Here is a 24694-nt window from a genome sequence, read left to right on the forward strand (position 1 = left end):
TCTGGGTTTAGGTATCATTCTTAAAGAAATGTTTTTTTTTCCCTCTCTCCCTCGTTTTCAGCACAGGCGATGAAGTGACTGCACGGGAAGTATAAGAATTCACAGCCTAACCCCGTATTCCTCCCACTTACTGGCTTTTCTCAGTTATTTGATTGTTTCTTTTATCTTGAATGTGCTCTCTGTAGGTAAAGTGGAATGTTTGTTTGCCAGTTTTCTGAATCACTGTTATGACTGGCAGTCAAACATGTGCCAGGTTTATTAATAAATTGTTTTAGCGACAGCAGTGACTGTGCCATTGTAACCCCATGAATGTGCACACACAGATCTCTCTCCAACATTTCACATACTTACATAAACCTTCAATATCAGTCACACATGTTTCTTCATCACAGCTGGAGCAGGAGATTACTTCACCGTTTTAACATGTCTGACTTTTTTTCCCCCCTGCCTCCACCCCCCAGCACGCTATGCTGGACTGTGAAGCAGTGACATTAATTGCCATGGTGATTACATGAGCTGATGGGTCTTGCTCACTTGCATGTAAATGTGGTCTAAAGGACCAATAGTGGAGAGCGAGTGAGGGTGTTTTTCCCTCGTCTGCATGGTGAAAGAGCAGTAAATGGTGCTAAAGTGGGGACAGAATGTGCACTAGATAAATGCTACTCTTTAAAAAACACAGAAGACACTGTTAAAAGCGCTTCCAGAATATTTTTTTGGGTTCTTGGAGAAACTTTAAAAGTCAACGTGAATCAGAAATCATGACACATATTCCTTATGGCCTGAGACGTTTTAATACGCTTCGTTAAGGATGGTCTCTGAATGCTTTCGCTTAATCAAAAGATGTTTTAGTGGTGGGCAAAAGTCACAATGATAGGTTGTAATGAATTGGGTTTGAATTTATGGATATCATTCCAGAATTGGTAGTTTTGTTGTTGTTGTTGTTGTTGTTGTCAGTCTGTTTGCTCGTTTGTTTTTGTTTGTTTGTTTGTCTGATTTGTTTTGTTTTGTTTTGAGTGTCTTGGCATGAAGTCAATATGAAGTGCCTCCTGAGCTGGAGAAGTAAAGCACAGGTGAATCATGCAGAACTAACAAAGGATAGAAAGAAAGAGAATGATAGAAACATGGACAGAGAGAGAGAGAGAGACTGAGAAAGAGACAATAGAAAGAAAGAACAAAAGATTGATAGAGAGACGATAGAAGGAGGGAACAAAAGATTGAGAGAGAGAGAGACTGAGAGAGACGTTAGAAAGAACGGAAACGGAAGATTGAGAGAGATTGGAGAGAGGGAGATAAAAGATAGAGACGGTAGAAAGAGAGAGTGAAAGAGAGAGGGGGAAAGACGTAGAAATAGAGAACGAAAGATTACGAGAGAGAAAGACAGAGAGAGAGGGAGGAATTGAGAGGGCATACAAAGGATAGAAAGAACGAGAGATATAGAAACATGGACAAAGGACAGAGAGGGAGATGAAAAAGAAGAGGCAGAGACAAAGAGAGAAACAAAGAAAAAGACGGAGTGAAGAAAGACAACAAGAGACAGACCAGAGAGAGAGACATTGAGAGGGCATACAAAGGATAGAAAGAAAGAGAGAAATATAGAAACATGGACAAAGGACAGAGAGGGAGAGAGCAGGCATAGGAAGAGAGGGAAGAGAAGAAAGAGAACAAGAGACAGAAAATGGAGAGAAAGAAGAGAAAGCGAGAGATAGAAAAGAGAAGGAGAGAGAAAGGATGCACATTTGCTTTCATGTCTTCTAACAAAATGCGTCGTCAGCGACATCAAGGCCTCTGTGCTGCAGTAACGATACATTTATTTTTTCTATTATATTTTTAAAGACAGAAGTAAAAGTGATTCACATATGTGGGCTGCATTTTTATTATTATTTTTTATTCCTTCGGGGTGCTCGCTCTCTTTATCACGATCAGCGGTGGATGATGAACCCCTGATGAGTGGTCCGTTTTTACAGCTAGAGTCGACCGTCTGCCATTTGCATAGATATGCAAACTCCCGGCTCCATCTGAGCGCGCTCTCTGATGCTATCAGCCGCCGGAGCATAAATCCAGTCACCTCGCTTTACCTATCTGGGTCATTGTGCACAGCTTCCCTATTGTGAAGGATGTTACACTAACGTTCTGTATGCAAAAATAAAAAAACAAAATTAAAAAAAAAAAAGATTTGCTGCTCTGTAATGATTCATATCTCCTCCTGTAAGTAGAAGTTAGACATTTCTGCACTGCTGTATTTACATGGCTTTATCCTTGTCTTACCCTTAAGATCTGTCTTACCTTCAGTTTTTCTCCACATAAATACAGAATGTCACCCAGAAGGTGTTGTTTGAGACAGTAAAGGGCTTTGTCTCTTTTCACTGCTCCATTTCTAGGTTGCAAATGCTTTGCAGCTATATTTCTCTGTCATCCCTGGCTGTAAAAAAACAGTGACTTTGCCTTTAAGTGGTTTTACCTCTCGTCTCAAAGCAGTTTCAAATCCACATAGTGCTAAATTTACTGAACGTCTGGGTGTTTATATACAAAAAGGCTTTTACCGATGGGACCTGATTTATGTTCTTGGCTCAGATGCTGCTGCAGGCTCGATGAACAAGCCTCTGCACACTAACTGTTTGTTTCCTCATCATTTGGGCTTAAAAGCATGTGTAAAAGTGAAGAATTGTTATCAACTTAAAGGGAACGCCAACATTTTTTTTCAAAAATCCATCAGAATTCAATAATTGAGATGTAAACAAAGTCATTCAGAGTGGTTAATGTATGATGATTCATTTCATTTACTATCCAAAACCACCAGTCATGTCTTTTATACGTAATGTGGATAATGGCAGATTTCTTTGGGGACTATTTAGCTTAAAATGCCCTGCATGTACCGTTCTATATTCATTTTAGGTCAAATCCATAGCTCAAAACTATCATCTCAGCCAGAAATATATTTCTAACCATTTCATATGAAAGCTTTCTGTGAGGGAACTTTTATAGGCATTAAACACTTCAGATGTCTGGTTGCTATCACCACCACTTTGAACAGTTCTTGGTACTTGGTACGTTTATCTAGATCGAAGCATTTTACATTAAACCCCTCTGAATGACGTTGTTTACATCTTACCCATTTAATTATGCAGAAACTTTGAAAACTGATGGAATTCCCAACTGGAACCACAAACAGCTCTGAAAGTGAAGTAGCACATTTCCATTAAGAGACTTATTAACACTTAGAAGTCTACTCCTGTTATTATTGATTCATTTTAAAGCTATTCTTGTCACTTGGCCATACATGTAATGAACATAAATGTCATTACAGTATTGCATAACATAGCAAGTTATGCAATTAATTGGATGTGCAGTCAATTTACATCATAAACCAACAAGCTGGAGTCTTCTCTCTCTCTCTCTCTCTCTCTCTCTCTCTGTCTCCCCCCTCTGGTTGTTTTGATGCAAAATGGACAAATACTATGGCACAGCTATAAAGGATACTTTCTCTCCCCTTGTTGCAAGACTAAATAGCGTATATGCATAAATGTATCATATAGATTGAAAGTTTAGAATTTGCAGTTTCAGGGAAATATGAGTGAGAAATAATTCAATTCCAGAATTCCTTTTGGGTTTACTGTGAAATACTGTAAAGGTTTGAAATGCTCCATTCTAGTGAAATGTACAGGGTCAGAACTGGTCACAATGGAGGTGATAGGAACCAGACATCTGTCGTCTCTAAATGTCTCTAAAAGCTTCATCACAGAAAATTGTTACAAGAAATGGCAGCCACAAAAGACATAAAGACAGAGTTCAAGTCCCAGGCACCACCTTCCTGCCCTCTCTCGTGGCTGTTGTTGGTGCCCATGGGTCGATCAACTGGTACAAACACATTCCTAGTTCCTCAGTTTATACCTACCCATGTCTTGGCACGTGTTTCTGGTTTTGTAACCTGATAAGATTTTAATCAAATGCATTTACACTTGATAATTAAATGCATCTCAGGTTAGTCAAATGCAAATCTGTTTGCTGTGTAGTGCATAACATGCAAATCAGCTCATTAAAACAAACAGGTGCCTATGTTTTGGTTTTTGCTTTCCATTCCAAACCTGGTTGGCGCAGAAGAATTCAGTTTTACATGACATTTCTTCTTTACAAGAAGACAGCTATTTAGAATAATACGCCTCCTGTGTTAGTCTATGTGTTCAGGGATCACGTCTGTTTATAACGTTGTTTATTGTACAGGATGATTAACAACAAGGTGAAGAAAGTTTGACCAACCCAATGCTTTATTTTAACTACTTACTCAGCGCAAATCAGAGGAAAAACTCACACTAGTAGCTGAATTGAAAGAGCAGCAATGCTGCTGTTTGGTGACTGCAGTTGAGGGGGTGGTCCCTTCTCCATATGCAGGGTACCAGTGGGTGGAGTCACAGTTTTGAGAGGACTTGGATTACATCTGGCTAAAGTGCATCTCAGAACATCTTAAAAGTGGCTGTTTTACAGTAGTTTTGAGATTTTGACAGCCTGTTTTTTTGTTTTGTTTTGTTTTGTTTTTTTGGCAAAATAATACCAAAGCCTTTTCACCGTAAGCTGTAGACAGTAGCTCCCTGTAAATCCCTGTAGATCCCTGGCTCCTATCAAAACTATTGTAAAGAAATCTAAGCTGTAAGTTTCTCTACAATTAACCATTTCACATCAGACCTCTCTGAATGACTTTGTTCACCTCTCAATTGATAAAATGATATAGAGCCTTTTTAAGATTCTTTGGATTCCCCATTAATATCAAATTAAAGCATACTTGAGCCCTCTGTTGCATGATGTTGCCATATGGCAACAATAACTTTATCTCAGTTTTACTGTGGAAAAATTGTGGAAATAGGGTCTTTGAAGGGACAAATACTTTGACATCACTTGACCAGGAATTCTTATAATGATGATGTTATTACCAGTTGAATTTGTATTCATTTCCAATATTTCCAAAAATTGGGTAGTCCATTTCACTAAATATAAGCTGCATTTGTTTGGTCTTGTTTTAAATAAAAATTACTTTGAATATTTTTTTTTACCATAAAATTGACCATATACTCCATAATACTCTACTTTAAAATCTACACTATATTTCCAAAAGTAATCACTCATCTGCCTTCACATGCATATGAACTGGAGTGAGATCCCATTCTTAATCCATAGGGTTAAATATAATGTCAGCCCACCCTTTGCAGCTATAACAGCTTCAACCCTTCTGGGAAGGCTTTCCACAAGGGTTAGGAGTGTGTTTATGGGAACTTTTGACCATTCTTCCAGAGGAACTCGCTCATCCATGTCCTTATGGATCTTGCTTCACTGGTGCACAGTCATGTTGGAACAGGAAGGGGCCATCCACAAAGTTGGGAGCATGAAATTGTCCAAAATCTCTTGGTGCTGAAGCATTAAGAGTTCCCCCCTCCACCAAACTTTACACTTGGCACAATGCAGTCAAATACCATACTCCTGGCAACCGCCAAACCCAGAGTCTTCCATCAGATTGCCAAATGGAGAAGCGTGATTTGTCACTCCTGAGAACACGTCTCCACTGCTCTAGTGCAATGGAGACTCCTCTGCTCCAGTAGCGGCACTTTACACCACTGCATTCTATGCTTTGCATTGAGCTTGGTGATGTAAGGCTTTGATGCAGCTACTCAGCCATGGAAACCCGTTCCATGAAGTTCTGTATACTGTTCTTGAGCTAATCTGAAGGCCACATGAAGTTTGGAGGTCTGTAGCTTGTAGCTTGTAGCTGTAGATTGACTCTGCAGAAAGTTGGCGACCTCTGCACACTATGAGCCTCAACATCCGCTGACCCCGCTGTGTCATTTTATGTGGGCTACCACTTCATGAGTCGTTGTCGTTCCCAATTACTTCCACTTTGTTATAATACCACTGACAGTTGACTGTGGAATATTTAGTAGCGAGGAAATTTCACGACTGGACTGCACAGATGGCATCCTATCACGGTACCATGCTGGAATTCACTGAGCTCCAGAGAGCGACCCATTCTTTCACAAATGTTTGTAGAAGCAGTCTGCAGGCCTAGGTGCTTGGTTTTATACAACTCTGACCATGGAAGTGATTGGAACATCTGAATTCAATGGTTTGGATGAGTGAATGAATACGTTTATACGTTTGCTATACATGTATATATATTTCTATTATTAAAACAAATTTAAATAACAAACACATTAAAACTTTTTTTTATCATGTGCAAGTAATAATTCATGCCATAGAGGGTTAATTACCTTTGACAATAACTGGGTTAAGCAGATAAAGCACTGGAGATGGAATTTATTTAGTAATAGAACATGGTCACTCACTAGTGTATCATAATGACTGAGCCAGAAAAGCTGACTTTTTCAAACCATGTAGTGATTTGTGTGTGTGTGTGTGTGTGTGTGTGTGTGTGTGTGTGTGTGTGTGTGTGTGTGTGTGTTTGTGTGTGTGTGTGCGTGTGTGTGTGCATGCGTGCATCCACCTCCTCTCTCACCAGAGACCTCTCGAAATGTCACCCTGGAGGGCCGTTACCACTGCAGAGAGGGTCAGGATATCAGCCTGGGCCAGCTGTGTGACTTTACTCCTGATTGTCCGCAGGGGGATGACGAGGGCGAGGCGTGCCGTAAGTATTACTGCAGAGTACAGGGAGGCCAGGGGGCAGAGAGAGACAGAGAGTGGTGGGCAGAGGGCAGCGGCTCTCTAATGATGCCACCCAGTGTCCTTCGTTTTAAACAAGGGCTCCAAGGTACTATTCACATGGTCACTCTGCAGTGATGTGGAGCCCGACCATCACCCACACTGTTGTAATCCACTGGCCATTTTCACCACTGACATGCCATCCCTCTGCTACTCTGTCTCTCCTGCTACACTGCTGCCTTAAAGGAACAGTTCCTTGAAAAATCAGGCATTACCCTCCCTTACCCCCCAGTGTAGTCCATCAGCAAGACATGTTCAGTGTCCAGTGTTTACATCGTTTTGGAGGTATAAGACTCATGTAGCTAACAAGTAATGGAGACTTTTATATGATAAAAAACAAAAAAAAAATGGTAACACTTTACATAACACATTCATAACATCTTAAATAAATACTTCATAACATGTTCATGAATGTTTAAATCGACATTTCAAAATATTTTGAAATTTATATTTCAAAATACAGGTTCTCATTTTTTTTTTGAAAAATGATATTATTTTCACCTCTCCATGGATCACCACCTTATCGTGGTGGAGGGGTTTGCGTGCTTGAATGATCCTAGGAGCTATATTGTCTGGAGCAAAAGCTCCTGGTAGGGTCTCCCATGGCAAACTGGTCCTAGGTGACATGTCAGACAAAGTGTGATCCATAATAACCCCTATGAGAAGACAAGAACAGGATTTGTGTACCCTGCCCGGATCAGGGTTACCGGGGCCCCACCCTTTAGCCAGGCCTGGGGGAGGGGCTCGCCAGCGAGCGTCTGGTGGCCGGGCATTTACTCATGGTGCCCGGCCGGGCCCAGCCCGAAGGAGTTACATGAGTCCCCCCTCCCATCGACCCACCACCAATGGGAGGGGCAGTAGTAGGGGTTCGGTGCTTTGTGGATCGGGCAGTGTCCGAAGGCGTGGGCCTTGGCGTTCTGATCCTCGGTTGCTGAAACTGGCTTTTGGAACTTGGAACGTTACCTCACTGGCGGGGAAGGAGCCTGAGTTGGTGCGCGAGGTTGAGAGATACCGGCTAGATATAGTCGGGCTCACCTCAACACACAGCTTGGGCTCTGGGTCCAATCTCCTCTTTTCTGGAGTTGCCCATGGTGAGAGGCGACGGGCAGGTGTGGGCTTTCTCATAGCCCCTCGACTCGGTGCCTGTATGTTGGGGTTTTCTCCGGTGGACGAGAGGGTAGCTTCCCTACGCCTTCGGGTTGGGGAACGGGTCCTGACTGCTGTCTGTGCTTATGCACCGAACAGCAGTTCAGAGTACCCAGCCTTCTTAGAGTCCTTGGAAGGGGTGCTTGAAAGTGCTCCTCCTGGAGACTCTATTGTCCTACTGGGGGACTTCAACGCTCACGTGGGCAATGACAGTGAGACCTGGAGGGGTGTGATTGGGAGGAATGGCCTCTCTGATCTGAACCCGAGTGGTGTTCAGTTTTTGGACTTCTGCGCAAACCACAGTTTGTCCATCACGAACACCATGTTTGAACACAAGGATGTCCATAAGTGCACATGGCACCAGGACACCCTAGGCCGCAGTTCATTGATTGACTTTGTAGTCGTGTCATCGGACTTGCGGTCATGTGTTTTGGACACTCGGGTAAAGAGAGGAGCTGAGCTGTCAACTGATCACCACCTGGTGGTGAGTTGGTTCAGGTGGTGGGGGAAGATGCCGGTCAGACCAGGCAAGCCCAAACGTGTAGTGAGGGTTTGCTGGGAACGTCTGGCAGAAGAACCTGTCAGATTGATCTTCAACTCACACCTCCGTCAGAACTTTGACCAGATATCGGGGGAGGTGGGGGACATAGACTCAGAATGGGCCATGTTCCGTTCCTCCATTGTTGAAGCAGCTGACTGTAGCTGTGGCCGTAAGGTAGTTGGTGCCTGTCGGGGCGGTAATCTTCGAACCCGGTGGTGGACACCCCAGGTGAGAGATGCCGTCAAGCTGAAGAAGGAGTCCTACCGGGTATGGTTGGCCTGTGGGACACCAGAGGCAGCTGGCAGGTATCGACAGGCAAAGCGATCTGCGGCTTCAGTCGTTGCCAAGGCAAAAACCCGTGTATGGGAGGAGTTTGGTGAGGCCTTGGAAAGTGACTTTAAGTCGGCTCCGAAAAGATTCTGGCAAACCGTCAGGCGACTCAGAAGGGGAAAGCAGTGTGCCACTAGCACTGTATATAGTGGAGATGGTGTGCTGCTGACTTCGACTGAAGACGTCATTGGGCGGTGGAAGGAATACTTTGAGGACCTTCTCAATCCCACCGACACGTTCTCCAGTGAGGAGGCAGAGTCTGGGGACATGGGAATAGGCTTGTCCATTACTGAGGCCGAAGTCGCTAAGGTAGTTAAGAAGCTCCTTGGTGGCAAGGCTCCAGGGGTGGATGAGATCCGCCCTGAGTTCCTCAAGGCTCTGGATGTTGTGGGGCTGTCTTGGCTGACACGCCTTTTCAACATTGCGTGGACATCGGGGGCGGTGCCACTGGATTGGCAGACTGGGGTGGTGGTGCCTCTTTTTAAAAAAGGGGACCGGAGGGTGTGTTCCAACTACAGGGGAATCACACTCCTCAGCCTCCCTGGCAAGGTCTATGCAGGGGTACTGGAGAAGAGAGTCCGGCTTATAGTTGAACTTCGGATCCAGGAGGAGCAGTGCGGGTTCTGTCCTGGTCGTGGAACACTGGACCAACTTTTCACCCTCTCCAGGATTCTGGAGGGTTCATGGGAGTTTGCCCAACCAGTCCACATGTGCTTTGTGGATCTGGAGAAGGCATTCGACTGTGTTCCCCGGAGTATTCTGTGGGAGGTGCTTCGGGAGTACGGGGTACATGGCTCTTTGCTACGAGCCATTCAGGCCCTGTACAAACAGAGCAGGAGTTTGGTTCGCATGGCCGGCAGTAAGTCAGACTTGTTCCCAGTGAGAGTTGGACTCCGTCAGGGCTGCCCTTTGTCACCGATTCTATTCATAATTTTTATGGATAGAATTTCTAGGCGCAGTCAGGGGATGGAGGGTGTCCGGTTTGGTGACCTCAGGGTCACATCGCTGCTGTTTGCAGATGATGTGGTCCTATTGGGGACATCAGGCCGCGAACTTCAGCTTTCGCTGGATCGGTTTGCAGCCGAGTGTGAAGCGGCTGGGATGAGAATCAGTACCTCCAAATCCGAGACCATGGTTCTCAGGCGGAAAAGGGTGGAGAGCCCTCTCTGGGTCGGGGATAGGCTCTTGCCTCAAGTGGAGGAGTTCAAGTATCTCGTGGTCTTGTTCACGAGTGATGGTACAAGGGAGCGGGAGATTGACAGGCGGATTGGTGCTGGGTCAGCAGTGATGCGGGCTCTTTACCGGTCTGTTGTGGTAAAGAAAGAGCTGAGCCATAAGGCAAGGCTCTCGATTTACCGGTCGATCTACGTTCCCACCCTCACCTATGGTCATGAGCTTTGGGTAATGACCGAAAGAATAAGATCGCGAATACAAGCGGCCGAAATGAGTTTCCTCCGCAGGGTGTCTGGGCTCTCCCTTAGAGATAGGGTGAGAAGTTCGGTCATCCGGGAGGGACTCGGAGTAGAGCCGCTGCTTCTTCACATCGAGAGGAGTCAGCTGAGGTGGTTCGGGCATCTGGTTAGGATGCCTCCTGGACGCCTCCCTCGGGAGGTGTCACAGGCAAGTCCACCTGGGAGGAGACCCCGGGGAAGACCCAGGACACGCTGGCGTGACTATATCGCCCAGCTGGCCTGGGAGCACCTCGGAATCCCCCTTGGAGAGCTAGTGGAAGTGGCTGGGGAAAGGGAGGTCTGGGCCTCATTGCTTAGGATGCTGCCCCCGCGACCCGAACCCCGGAGAAGCGGAAGCTAATGGATGGATGGATGGATGGATGGATATTATTTTCATTAAAAGGCCTCATTTCTGGACAGGCAAAATAAAAAAGACCTTGCTTTACCCCTCTGGTCGTCAAGTGCTTTGACACTGAGGCACACCACCATACTAAGATTTAGTCGATTGATTGTTCCTAAGCATTTTTATCAGTTATTTAATGCCCATGTAGTAAAGTGACATGCAAAGCAACACATACTTAAGAAAAACAGTGATCAAGTGAGGTCATTTTTATTTAAGCTGGCTAGAAATTAGTTATTTTACTGAAAATAATATACTTTCATTGAATTAAAAAAGAGGATTTTCACCTCAATAAAATGACACAATGGTCCATATTAATATAATGTAAAACATGTTGATTTAAACATTCATGAACATGTTATGAAGTGTTTATGTAAGATGTTATGAACGTGTTATGTAGGCATCCTTCAAGTAAAATGTTATGTTAAAATGTTAAATATAATAAAAATGTAAATATAAATGTTAAATATAATAATGTATAAAAAAACAGACATAACCTTACATTAATGTTTATAAAGGCTTCTAAAATCTTAAAAGCTTTAGTCCAAACCAGAAAATGCTCTGGCAACGTACCATTATTCACTGTAGAGGATGTGTTAACTAATTTTTTACTTGGGAAATCTTGTCGTTTGGCCAGGAGTTTTTAAACTTTTGCCTACGACTCTAAGCATTTTATGAAAACAGACATAAACATACATTAGCATTCATAAAGGCTCATTCCAACAGCTTGCTCTCATCAGCTTGCAACTCTCATCAGCTTGCATCAGCAGGCTGCTTTAGTCTATTTCACCCCACCTGACACTGACAACTGACACTTATTAGGATAAGCTGTCATAAATGCTTATAAATGTAAATGTCTGCTTATGTAAGTTTTGGCTTACATCGGTGTCATGAGGCCCGGCAGTCCTGTTTTACCAAATGTACAAAAGCATCACACAGCTAAAAACAATAATAGAAGACATCTTGATGCTTAAATTCAATTCAGTTCAATTCAGATATTTCTGTGCAGCACATTCTACAACGCCTAGCAGGCCTAAGTCTGTACTTCTGTCTATATTATATAGATAATAGTGTGACACACAGTGTCCAAAACCACATAAGCAAGTCTGTTTGAGATTACGTGCAACTTTGGTTGATGATTAAATCATGAAGTTTTCTCAGTGCTAATCAACCTTCAGACATGTCTTGGCTGATCGACTACATTTGGGGTGAGATGAACATTGTAGAAATATGTCTTTTTGCCTAACTATTTTTGTAAGTAGGCCAAGTATGAGTATATTACTTATTCCTGCTTGTCTTTGATGACCAATGTCTGCATATTTATTCCATTGTAAGACTTTGGAGATCTGGATTCTTTAATGGACCGATTTAATGATGACATTTGTTCCAGATTATGAGTGGACCTTATTTCAGATGCAAGTAATGAGTTGTTTTTCTCATCATGACTTGTGGACATGACTCATGTTCTAAAAGTTTTAAAAAGTATATCCACCAGGCAAGAAAGTTACCATGGATACCATGGTCATATCACACCTATGAGTCCTATGAGTTGTTAATGATTGTGCATCTTCCAAATAAAGTATTTTGTTTAGGTCCCTTTGCAGCCTTTCTCCCTCTCGCCCTCTTACTCTGTCATAGATTCATTATGCGTGGACCATGTGATAGCAACTGTCTCGATTCATTCCAAGGCAATCTGCTCAGGAGCTCAGTAAGGCCCTGATCTGTTTTGTGCCACGGTGCTGTCAAACTTGTCAATCACAGGATTTATTAGCATGCACACTGAGATCCAGCAGCATCTGGGGTTCATTCAGATTTCCAGAAACTGCACAGTTGCTTCTTAATAACATATTTATACGGCAGTAGTCCATCACTTTTACACCTATGATGTCAATAGCCACAAACTGACCGAGCTGAGCTTTGTGAAGTAAATTACACTGTATTGAAGGACATTGAACTAAAGTGGTGCACATTTTTTCCAGTTATTAAAGCACTGTTAAAAAGCATTATTCCCAAATAATAGACAGCAAGTTCAAAAGAACTGTTTCTGTTAAGGGCTTCTACATTTGATACTTAGGTAGATTTACCCAAGCAGTTTTGTACTTTTGTACAATTTTTGTACTATATTTTTTGCAGTGCTTTACCTGTTAAGGTACCTTACCTGGACTGTTTTACTGTTAGAAAAGCAACCATCATTTTGGTCTCTGCAATGTCATTTACCTTTACTATTAATATATCTTATATTATCTTGCAATTACTGGCAGGGATGTTCATAACTACTGAAGTATTGCTTTATAAACATATAATTCAATGCATATGCATGTTTTATAAAATCTGTATTTATGCATTCTCCAAATAAATTGTTGCTAATAAAATGACATTGTGGTTATAATGCTACCACTAATGTGATTTGGATTTGCTTTAGAATACAACATGTTGGATTGCTTTCTTGGGATTCAGCCTAGTTTATACAGTTAGGCTTAACCTGGGTCAGAACGTTGGTCTGCATTGTTTTGACCAAAATTATTCATGAGTTTTAAGGCACTAGTATGAATTGATTCATGAAAGCACCCACAGATATTCACCTGGAACATCTTTAGTTGCACATTTGACCTATTTTATTTCATTCAGACTTAATCACACTGGTCTGGTCTGCCCTCCATCACTGCACAGTTTAAACACAACAGCTCTATTACTGTAAGAGTTATGAAAAGGACAGTAAAGAGTGGGAAAAATTGAGTAAACCTTCTAGCCGAATCACTGAGGGCTCTCTCCTCCTCCCAGCACTTGCTTGTGTTTTTCTCAGGAGCACTCCTCCCACTCCTGCCTGTGCTGAAGGATGGTGCTGAGCCGGTCGATGTGTTTACACTCTCGTGGTTAATGGCAGTCAGCTCTGCGCTGCCTCGTCTCACCTCAGAGGATGATTAGATGCTCTCCAGTCCTGCCTCTCAGATCAATGATGTGCACCAGAAGTAATCAACTTCCATTTGGGCGTATCAGCTGCATTAGAGTTCAAAAAATAAGAGATCCAGTTGCAAAATTAGAACATTTGAGGACACTCTTTGAATACGCTGTTGATGATGTGTTATGGAGTTCTGTTTTTACTTAACCTGGTGCTCTTCATTCATATGCCCCCACCCTCCATTTGTCACCTCTGGGTTCATGTTCAGAAATGCATCCAGTTGCATTCCAGATATAGCCCACAGTAGATTATGGTCCAGTTCTGTCTCAGACTGGCTCACAGAGCACATCTCAGCTCTATAGGTGCTGCTTTTGCTTGTTCACCAGTTGGGAGCATCATAGAATATATTGCTATTGATTAGTGACTTCATTACCGGCCTATGTTGGATGTTTAAGCTCCTTAACAAGAAGCCAAATGCTTTGATTTTTATTGTCTTTCAGTCAGTCCTGATTTGTTTGTGGGAAAGGTTTTAACAAGGGGCCTAGCACTTACATAGAAAATAGGGTTTGTCATTTTTTTTGCAGATGTGTGTTTCTTGAATCTTCAGTTAAAGGACTTATTGCTCTTGAAGATGCTTAGTGAACAAACACAGACATTTTACAAGGACAGTGTCTTACAAGCTGACGCAGGCTCTGTCATCCCAATTTGTCATACACTGACAAACGTGTCATGTAACACATAATTTGTCAGTCTACCCTGGGAGTCATCAGTTCTAGTCCTGTAGGGCCAGAGTCCAGCACAATTTGCTGATCTCCTCTTTAACACATCAGGTAAACCTTCCTTTTAATTAAAGGAATGTTTCTTTGATCAGCCAAGAATTATTTGGTCTCCAAATTTCAGCTACGAGGCCAAGGTTGCTAACTTTAGAAGTCAATAGACACCAAAAGCTTTTCTGTAAATACATCCCCAAAATGTGTTTCAACTCACTGATTCCATATCTGGGTATTTATAAATGTTCTGCAGACATTTTCAGTGTGGTTTAGGACGCTGGATGACCTACTGTGACCTATAAAAACTATTGCAGCCAGCTATTTTGGACAGGTTGTGGTGAATTCCTCCTCAGTTCTCCTTTTTGTGCACACATGTATCAGAGACATATTGACATTAGATTTCTGTTTATATTTATGAACATATATATTTAGTTGTAGATTAGCAGTGATTTATAGAAGGAAACAACAAAAGTTGCAAATCGATGGTATCTGAATGCTTGCATGATGTGGGTTCACATGCAGTCAAATTTTGGCTGCATGGTACATTTTTATAGCTAACAGCAACTCATACTGTGTCCTACGCCACACAAACAAGTCAGTGTGACCCTAACGAAGACCTAAATGTGGTTGGAGCAGGTCAAGTGAAGTTTTAGGGATGTGTTTACAGAAAAAATTGTGGATGCCCATTGACTTCGTGTGTGTTAGCAACATTAGCCTTGTAGCTTCGGAACTAAACTGAAGAAGCACATTTTGGACATGAAACATGTCCTTGCTGATCAGATTCATCTGGTTAAGCAAAAACTTGGAGTAAATTTGGAGTAGATTTTTTCATTATTATTATTATTATTATTATTATTATTAAGTGACCCTTGTAGTCCCACAACGAGGAAGTTTCACCTCTGCAATCTAACCCATCTGTGCAGTGAAACATCACATACACACTAGTGAAGACACACACTAGGGGGCATTGAGCTCACTTGCCTGGAACGGTGGGCAGCCCTATCTGCAGTGCCTGGGCAGTAGTTGGGGATTGGGTGCTTTGCTCAAGGGCACCTCAGTCACGTCCTGTCGAATGAGGGGACCAAACCGGTGACCTTCCAGTCGCAAGGCTGGTTCCCTAAACTCCAGCCCACGACTGCCCCAATCTGATACAACTGATGAGTTATATCAGATGTTTTCAGCCCAAATCTTTGCTGAACACCACCCCCTAGTATTGGAATTGATGACATTGGCTCTACACCATTCATCATTGGTTTCTGACCACAGAACCACTGTTGACCACATTATTTGGTGGACCAGTCTCAACCACAGCAGTGATACTGGCATGTTTAGTTTATGTTATGCTGGTATGAGTGAAACAGTGAGTCAGTGTCACTGCTAGGTTAAAATCCGTCTACCACCCAAACAATAGCCAGCTCTGTGGTCAGAAACCGACCAATAGTGAAGGGCTAGAGCATAAAATATGCTCAATGTTCTGACACTGTGCATCAGCAGACAGGCTACATTCTCTAACTGGACACAACTAAAGTAGAGCTAAAAGTTAGATGTTTCTAATAAAGTGGCCAAGGAGTGTATACCAGCAGGCACTTTCTTTTTGTACACATTAGAGCTGTGTGTAGCTTGAGGGATAAGATTTACATTCCCTGTGTATTTTCTTTTTCCTTAATGAAGCTCACATCAGTCCCTGTAGCAGTAAACAAATCCAAGAGGATCTGTTGACAGAGTAGCTCCTGGGTGGTTGCTAATAGGGCCTCTTTTTTTCCCCCTCTACATTCCCGTCTTTTTTGCTTTACCATCTCCTTTAAATGAATGTTCATTTGCACACTGTCTCTGTTGTCTCTGAGGTCCCTGTGCCTCTTGCTTCTTCAGAAGTGTAAGACTGGCCAAAGACTCTCTCTCATCAAAGCTTGCAGGCTCTTGAGCCTTGGGATTAAATTGTTAGCCCATTTTTCTTTCTCTCTTAATCTTGCTTCCTTTCAGTTTGCTCCTGTCTCCTGGGCCGCTCTGTATTCTAGTCATTCTTCTCATCTTGTCCTCTTCTCTTCTGTTTCTCTGTCTCTTTGCTCTCTTCTCCCTCCAGGTCAGTTCCTCAATGGCAGCTACTGCTCTTTTGAAGATGGCGATTGTGGATGGCAGCTGGTGTCAAGCAGAAGTCCCCACAAGGTGGTCCACCCCTCCCTTCCGAAAGGGCTCAGGAGCAGCTGTCCATCATCAGGTAGCCACGCCTGAAACTTTGACATTGTCCTTGAGCCCAAAGAGTGCTCATTCGTTTATTATATTACTCTCACATTTTGTGGTCACTCTCACATTTTGTGGTCACTCCCACTGCGATTGAGTCGTAGTCTGCCTGAGTATACATGCTGAATTTTGTTTCTTTCTTTCTTGCTGGGCTACCAAGTGGGTCAAGCCAGGACATGTGGGTGGAGCTAGTAATGGTGCAAACCACTGATTGGTCACACAACAACAATAAAAACAAAAAGAAGAAAAAAAAAAACACTTTCTAGCCAGAATTACTGTCAGTGACTCTTGTGCTTACTGTTGATGTTACATTTTCAAGTCAAGGCATAAGACCACACAAGCTAGAGGGAACATTAGTACTCAACCAGGATAGGTTCTGGGTTCGGGTTTGTAACTGTGCTATGCTGTACTGCAAAGATATAAGACATAATTTCAAGGAACGGATGTGCATGTTTTATAAGTTTATGAACATTTAATTGTCTTTTGACCACTGAAACCATAAAGAGACTCTATTATGACCTACATTCCAGTTCCTCATTCCAGAACTGGCTGTCTGATACGGGAAGCACAGACGGCGATAATCTTATAAAAAATTGAGTAGTCATAAACTGCTGTTCAATAGTGTGGAACTAGTCATATTAGGCCATTTTTTAAATACTCAATAATAACGCATAGTATTTAAATTTAGATTTAAATACGGTATATTACAAGTACTAAGAGTGTTTGGATTTTATTTAATATATCATTTTTTTGTCATTTTATAATCGCATTTAACAGTTTTAATGGTGGTTTTCTTCTCTTTTCGTACAGCTTGTCAGTTTTTGTCTTTCCCTCTAAGTCATTTAAAAGACTTATAATACCAGCCTTTTAGGATCATTTCATGCATTCATCTGCAAACAAATGAATTTTACTTTTAGCAAAAACATTGATTCCAGTTTTTAGAATGATAGTGTATCTATCTATTGATCCTCCACCCCAAGCTTCAGCAACATGTGGCCCCAGAGCCGTATGCAGCTTTTTTACTGCCCTGTTGCGGCTCCACAGCAGAATTAGATTTGTAGGTAAAAATAAAATAATCTTCGTTTGCAGTAAAATAAAGCTCTGCTGATCATTCTAACACACACACACACACACACACACACACTATACATATATATATATATATATATATATATATATATATATATATATATATATATATATATATATATATATATATAATTCACTAACCTTTAACCCTGAATATTTTTTCCTGAGACATTTAATCTGCTTTAATCTTAAGCTGAAGCTTAAATGGTGCACCAGTTACAATCAGATGCTGAATACGAAAGGTGGAACAGGAAAATTTGAACAGTATGCCATGTAAAAAGTCAGCTGTAGCTGAGCTAAAGCTTAAAGCAGAGCAAAGTCCGTGTTTTCATTTGTATTATATGTTTAGCCTATAATAGTTCATTAGCACACACTCAGACATATTTACAGCCAGGATGGTAAAACAGACTTAAAATGTTGTGGTTTATTTTTGTTGAAAGGACAAAATTGCCCTTCTTAACATTTGGGTTACAAGGTAGTGTCAAAAAGCATTTCTAGGTGCCAAACTGCAGAATCACAAAAGCACTTAAATGCTTCCCTTTTTAAAAGTTTGCATAATAAAGTAGAAAGTAATTATAAAGTAAAGTAACACAGTAAAATCTCTATTTTCACCATTTATTCACAATATTTTCCAAGAATGTTTTCAGTGACAAGTTTGAGACCATGTCAACCAGGCACATTACAGTCTGTACTGACAGTTTGTTATGAGATTTGTGAGCCCCTTTGAGCCCTTTTTAACCCTTGCTAAAATACTGAATCGCAGTATAAGTAATACAGACACATTGCGACTCTTTTTTTTATATAATTCATAGTTGCTGAAAAATTCATAGTAGGTGTTCAATAATTCATAAAATATCTGCAAATTAACAAAATTATAATCAACTTGCATTTTAAAGCCTCACTTTTTTTGTGTTCTAATGAGTCTAAATGATTCACTCTAAACCTTTTGACTCTGACACGGATAATCAATATGAGTTAAACCCAAAGCAAGTCCACTTCCATCCCTTATCCTTCCGCATTACTATGCCTGCCCTGGGTTCATTTCTTTGGAGGTGTTTTGATGTTTTGTGTGTTGTCTGTTGTGTTGTCTGGCAGGGGCTGTTTTGGCTGTAGAAAGTCAATCCAAAGGTCAACGGGGGTCAGTAGTTGTGCGGAGTCCACTCTTCCTCTACCCTCTGCGGAACGCCCCGTGCATGGTAAGAGTGCAGCAGCATTATTCTGCATTCTGCCTGCAAACGTGGTGAGCACGCGGTGCCTCAGTGCTGTGGGCTTTGTCTGGATCTCTGAGGAAATTATGTTTAGAGCATTTTTCATCAGGCCTCATTTCGTATCGCTAGCAAATGTATTCCTCTCATTTAAGCACACGAGCAACAATAGACACGGTCATTAGCAGGCCACTGCATACTGATGGCACTGATTTGTAATATAACGTTTAGGATGCATATGAGGAGGGGCTGGTCAGCAAGACAAGAAGAGAGTGATTAATGTGGCAAAGGCTCGTTTGATAAAATGTCATGGCTAATTGAAATGAGGTGATTAATTGATTCTCCTTATAATAGGCTGAGATGCTATGCCTTTAATTCCGCTTTTATGGTAATTATTTTCATATATTACATGAGAGTTTTTCACAATTGCAGTTTCTTTGTATTAAAACAGAGCATTTTTCACATTCTGCACATTCCGCATTTATTCTGGTGTCAAGGGCCAAGGTTATATTGGATCTCTTTTTAAGATGAATTGCAAAATTACTCTTAACTGTCGTAATGAGTACTGCCAGCGTTTGATCGAATCTAACGAGGTTATCGTTACACTATAATTTTAATGGAATTCCGATGTGATTAAAAGGAAATCTGGCAAGACAATGCAAAATGTTAATGTCCTTGTCCTTCCAAAAATTTGCAAAGCCAATATCCAGTTCCTGGCTGCTGCGATAGCTTCGACAGACAGTGTTTCCCTTACGATGCTGAATGCATGGAGCTCAACCTCATCAATCTGCAGCACAGATGCAAACATGCAAATACAAAAAAATCTTAGAAGAAGCACAGAGAAAGAGAGAGAGAGAGACAGAAACCCAAGGACATTTAGAGACAGAAGGCAAAGGCAAGCATGGAAAAGACAGAATGTAAGTGTGTGAAGATGCAGTGAATGAGGATAAGTAGAAAAGAGACGTAGACGGAGGGGAAGCAGACAGTTGGCCCGTGTTCTCTAAAGGCTCTGATTGACAGCGTCCGATAGAAGTGAGGTGAAGGCTCACTGTTGTATGTATGAAGCCCAGGGCAATGTGCTAGCACAGCAGGCCATGACAACATCTTGGCGCAGGCCCAGAGACGAGCCGCGACTCTAGATTAGCACTTTCATCCTTCTCTTCTTGGCCTCAGCTTCCTGCCGGAGCTCTGTAGTTGGAGAAAGTTCACTTGCTTTAACAGCTGGCTGTGTCACGCTTCACAGCGTGCCGCCGCACACATTTCGCAGGAGGAGTGGTAATAGCCCCTTCATCACTAAATTACTGTATGCCATAGGGCTGTTTCTTGAGGCAAGATTAAGCTTAGTTTTAGGCTAATGGGTAATTTCAAAAGAAAATGACCATTGATAGGTTACAGATTGGCGTAATCTGTGCACTGGTATGGAATTTCTGGACTGATAATAAGAATCAGTAATAATAATAATAATATCCTCTTGTGGCTGAGTTGGCCAGCTTGCATTTTAACCCCTAAAGAATGTCCAGGATCTGTTGGAAGGTCTACACTTTCATTCCTCACTCCTGTGAATGTGGAATGGCTCAGGTGTAAAATCATAATTACATGGTTTTCCACCTATCCCAGATGTGATCAACCAGCAAGACAGGCTTCCAAATTCTGCTTCTTTAGTTTTATACTGGATCTATGATGCTAATGTTGCTAACAAACCGGTAGTCACCCAAATCTTTTCTGTCTCTCTCAACCCACTTAAACCACATCCAGACTTTAATTAAAAGTTATTGTGGTTTGGTACAGTGTGATGTCACAGTATGAGGAGCTGTCTGTAATAGCTTTCTGCAACATTCAGCTACGCAGGGAAGTTTTTATAGCTCACAGTAAGTCAAACTGTGTCCTAAACTACACTGCTTAATGAAGACCTGAACACTTATTTATGGAAAATAACACTATTTATGGAAAAATTTGGGTGACTATTGACTTCTAGTGTTTGCTAGTTGTGTTAGCCTCGTAGGTCCAGTACAAAATTATTGCAGTTGCAGTGTTAGGTGAATGTAACAGCAGGACTCTGTATTATAGTGGTGTTCACGCCTGTCGGGGGGGTGGGGGGGGGGGGTTTTGTTGGTCTTAACCACTGTGCACCACTTGATTCAGAGATTCAGAAGAACAGAAATGATAATCACTAGAACCTGTTCATGTATCCGTATATGTTAGCCTAAGGGAGGCACTCAGTTATCAGGTTTAAATTTCAGCTGTAATTCTAATATTACAACAGTAATTATTACATTATTTCCATTTATCAGCTGCTAATATGCATGCAACCCTAGCACCCAGCCTGCTCATAATGGACTATAAAAATATAAAAGGAGCAATAATAATCAGTTGAAACCTTAATACTTTGCTTTGAAAAGAAAAAAAACATATGCCATCTATCTTACGTTATTCATTTATTTAATGAAATCATTTTTATTTCCTATTTAATCATCGGTTTGCTTGAATTTACTTGACCATATTATACATCACTTTGGTTGATGCTTGTTCTCTTAAATGTTCTTTTAAATGTGCTGTGTAAGGTGTATGTAAAGGTGACTTGACTGTGCATCAATACTCGATGTGACCTGCAGGTGCAGTTCCAGGTGTGTGGGAATCCAAGAGGTGCTCTGTCTCTTTGGATCGTGGAGAACAGCACAGGACCTGAGGGCCAAAGAAGTCTATGGAACTCTACCAGCGAAGCCAAGATAGACAAAGGCTGGAGATTCATCACTTTCCCACTGTTTGGATTGGTCGACTCGTAAGTCCAGACACATTCTGCTTTCTTTGAATTCCTCTGGGTAGCTGGTGTTTTGGCACTTGTTTTTCAAACCTGCATGTGAAGCACACAGTACATTACCTCATTTCAGGAACTGTACTGCTCAATCTGAACACATAAAAGGTGGAAATCTCTACAAGCTGCATAAATGACTTTACAAGTAGCTGATTTCCAGTCTTTCCGATTGCAGACATTTTTAATAATTTGCATTCAGTTTTGTGCTAAACCCCACATTCGCCCTGAAATCTTAATGAATCCCACTGGGGCCGGGCCCGCGCTTTGGGCCTGGTCCACCGTATCACTCGCTCCTAAAGAAAGGAAGGAGAGAGAAGAAAAGGAATCAATGTGGAGGGCCTCTGCATTCAACCACACTTTCACTCCAATTAGCAAAGGCACTTGACTTGCGAGAGTGTGGAGTGGAAGAAAAAAGAAAAAAAACAGGGGACTGTTTCATCTCTGTGTGCCTGATTGGACTTCCCTCCTTTAGTGCCTGAGCTTTGCTAATGCGGCTCCTCAGAGAGTGATTAAAATTTCATTTTTGGCCTCCTTCTTATTCTTACTCTTCTTCCTTCTTCTACTTTTTTTCCCCTCTGCCAATATTGATCATTGTACACTTCAGTTTCATGGGGTAACATGACCTTCTAACATGACTCTAGAAGACCTCAGGTGAGCCTCCAACCTGAGATATTAGTTTCCTGTTCAAATGAAAGTGGGGTAAAAAAAAATCTGCCGGATATTATAAATGCTGATTTGGAACCACAGGCACTACAGACAGGATAATAATGTGAAGCATTTACTGCCCTAATGGTCTGTGCTGAACATCTTATGTATAATGCACAATATTTGAATAAAGACGAGGTAATGATAATAGATCTGTCTCAATACTCCTTTTAAGTGTTATCAAAACTTGTATGAGGCCATTCCTGTCCATGACCATTGAATAACCCTAACCCTATATATATATATATATATATATATATATATATATATATATATATATATATATATATATATATATGTATAATCTCATCAGGAAATAAAAAGGTTTTTATAGGCTGTTTTACTCATATTTAACTATATATATATATAGTTAAATATGAGTAAAACAGCCTATAAAAACCTTTTTATTGCTTTTTTCCTTTGATCCGTCACACAAAAATATGACCTTTTTTGAAGTACAGTGATGAAAAAAAATCTCATCAGGAAATAAATGTTCTTCTTAAATGTGTGTGTGCACAATTATTAGCACCCTTTCATTTAATACTTTGTGTAGCCTCCCTTGGGAAAGACATAAGAAACCTACAATGCTTAATGAGAACACGACAAAGGAGCTGAGGGTCAGGGGACTAGGGTGGCCAGGGCAAAACCTTCATTCTGGGGTCAGTGAACCATTTTTGTGTTGATTCATGCTTTGGATCAGTGTCCTGCCAGAAGATCTAAACTTTGGCCAGTTTAAGTGAGGTTTATTTTATTTCTGCTGGCTCTACTTGACAGTGGGGATGTTTTTTTTTTGTTTTTTTGCATTGCTATCTTTGTGTCCACACCAAACTCAAATCTGATGCTTTGTTTACTTCTCAACAACTGAACTAAGCGAGAATTTTAAAGAACAGGTGAAATTGTCCTTTAAGTAGTGAAAATGTGTTTTTGCATGATGTGGACACTTTAAGTCTCTTGTATGCATCTTGTAAGTCAATTATTCTGCTGTTTCGTTTGATATTAAGAAAGCTTAAACATTCCTATGCCAAAATTCAGACGCCCCTGGCCAAATGACATGTTTTGTTGATTTTCTAAGTGAAAAAAAGGTAACACATCTACAGAGAACACACTTCTACACATCGTACTGCACCACACAGTCACTGTTTATTAACAGGCGATATGTTAAATTCAGCTCATCAACTCATGACAAAAGCTACTGTCTCTGTGTGTGTCTGTCTGCCTGTCTGTCTGTCTGTCTTTCACCCTTTAAGCTCCATTTAAAGTGCCGCCATTTCCAGCTGGAGCTAAGTTAATAAGCCATGGCTGTATCTCCTGTGTCTGTCGATACGATGTACTGCTGTTATTTCTGCAAGCATTATAGAGCTCATTAAATATAGGAACCATTAAGGAGGCAGTTAGCACCAGCACATACTAGTTAGCTTAATAAGTAGCAAAAAAAAATAAAAAATCTCTCTCTCTCTTTCTCTCTATCTCTCTCTCTCTCTCTCTCTCTCTCTGTTTCTTATTGTCTGCCTAGGTTCTACCTGCAGTTCATTGCAGATATTTCTCCTGACTCTGATGTGGCTTTTGCTGTGGATAATTTCACTCTTAGCATGAACTGCTTCCTTGCAAGTGAGTATTTTTTTTCTTCTCCAGACTCCTCTCCATCATCCGGGGGGCAATTTTGATGCTATTTGCGGAGCTTTGTCACTTTCATAACAAGTAGTAAACTGGGAAATCCTGCCTCATTTTCATAATTATGCCTGCAGTGGGATTTGAGCCTAAATAAAGTATTTATTTATATATTTATTTATTGCAACTTGATATCTCAGTCATTTACTTTAATAAGGAATTATACTGCATTTTCTCTAACCTCTGGAGGTTTGCTTGCTTGTTTTTTGGAACTGCAGAACTCAGCAGACATTCAAACAGTCCACTTGTTCATCAGAGGAAAAGTTATTTCATGTGGTTTGGTCAGTCATTCATGAATATAGCATACAATTACTCCCTACAAGACAGGTAATTATTGCTGGGTGGTATTAATAAAATTCTTTATGACAGTATTTTAGAACATAGCACAGTCTGATGGAATCAGATGATATTTAGGTTCACATTATTAAGGTTAATGAACCTGTGCATCTTGAGCACAGCTAATCTGGGCTAGATGAAAGTCTTACAAACCTGACTTAACATGTTCTGACCATATTGCTCCATTTACTTCTCTTAAAGTCACACAAAAGAGAAAGAGGGCCCTGTAGAATGCAGTTTGCACCAGTTTCAGGCACATGTAACATATGAGATTGGTGCAAGAGCCTAATCCCACAGTTTTTGGGACCGTGTGTATGACAAAACACAAAATGCACTGTTTTATTTCATGCATACATTGTTAGAAATAAAAGCTCTGGACAGGTACATTTTTTTGTTCATCAAGGT

General features: G+C 41.3%; 1 protein-coding gene across 1 annotated transcript in view; it reads left to right on the plus strand.

Moving 5' to 3' along the window:
* Positions 1-24694, plus strand: part of alk (ALK receptor tyrosine kinase) — a 481130-nt gene that overhangs the window by 382288 nt on the left and 74148 nt on the right. The window contains exons 6-10 of the mRNA XM_017690776.2: positions 6500-6625; positions 16317-16451; positions 18659-18759; positions 21381-21547; positions 23799-23893. Of these exons, the coding sequence (XP_017546265.2) occupies positions 6500-6625; positions 16317-16451; positions 18659-18759; positions 21381-21547; positions 23799-23893 (624 nt within the window). The remainder of the gene's footprint in view (positions 1-6499; positions 6626-16316; positions 16452-18658; positions 18760-21380; positions 21548-23798; positions 23894-24694) is intronic.

Source organism: Pygocentrus nattereri, chromosome 10 (assembly GCF_015220715.1).
Source record: "Pygocentrus nattereri isolate fPygNat1 chromosome 10, fPygNat1.pri, whole genome shotgun sequence".
In the NCBI taxonomy this organism is placed as follows: Eukaryota; Metazoa; Chordata; class Actinopteri; order Characiformes; family Serrasalmidae; genus Pygocentrus; species Pygocentrus nattereri.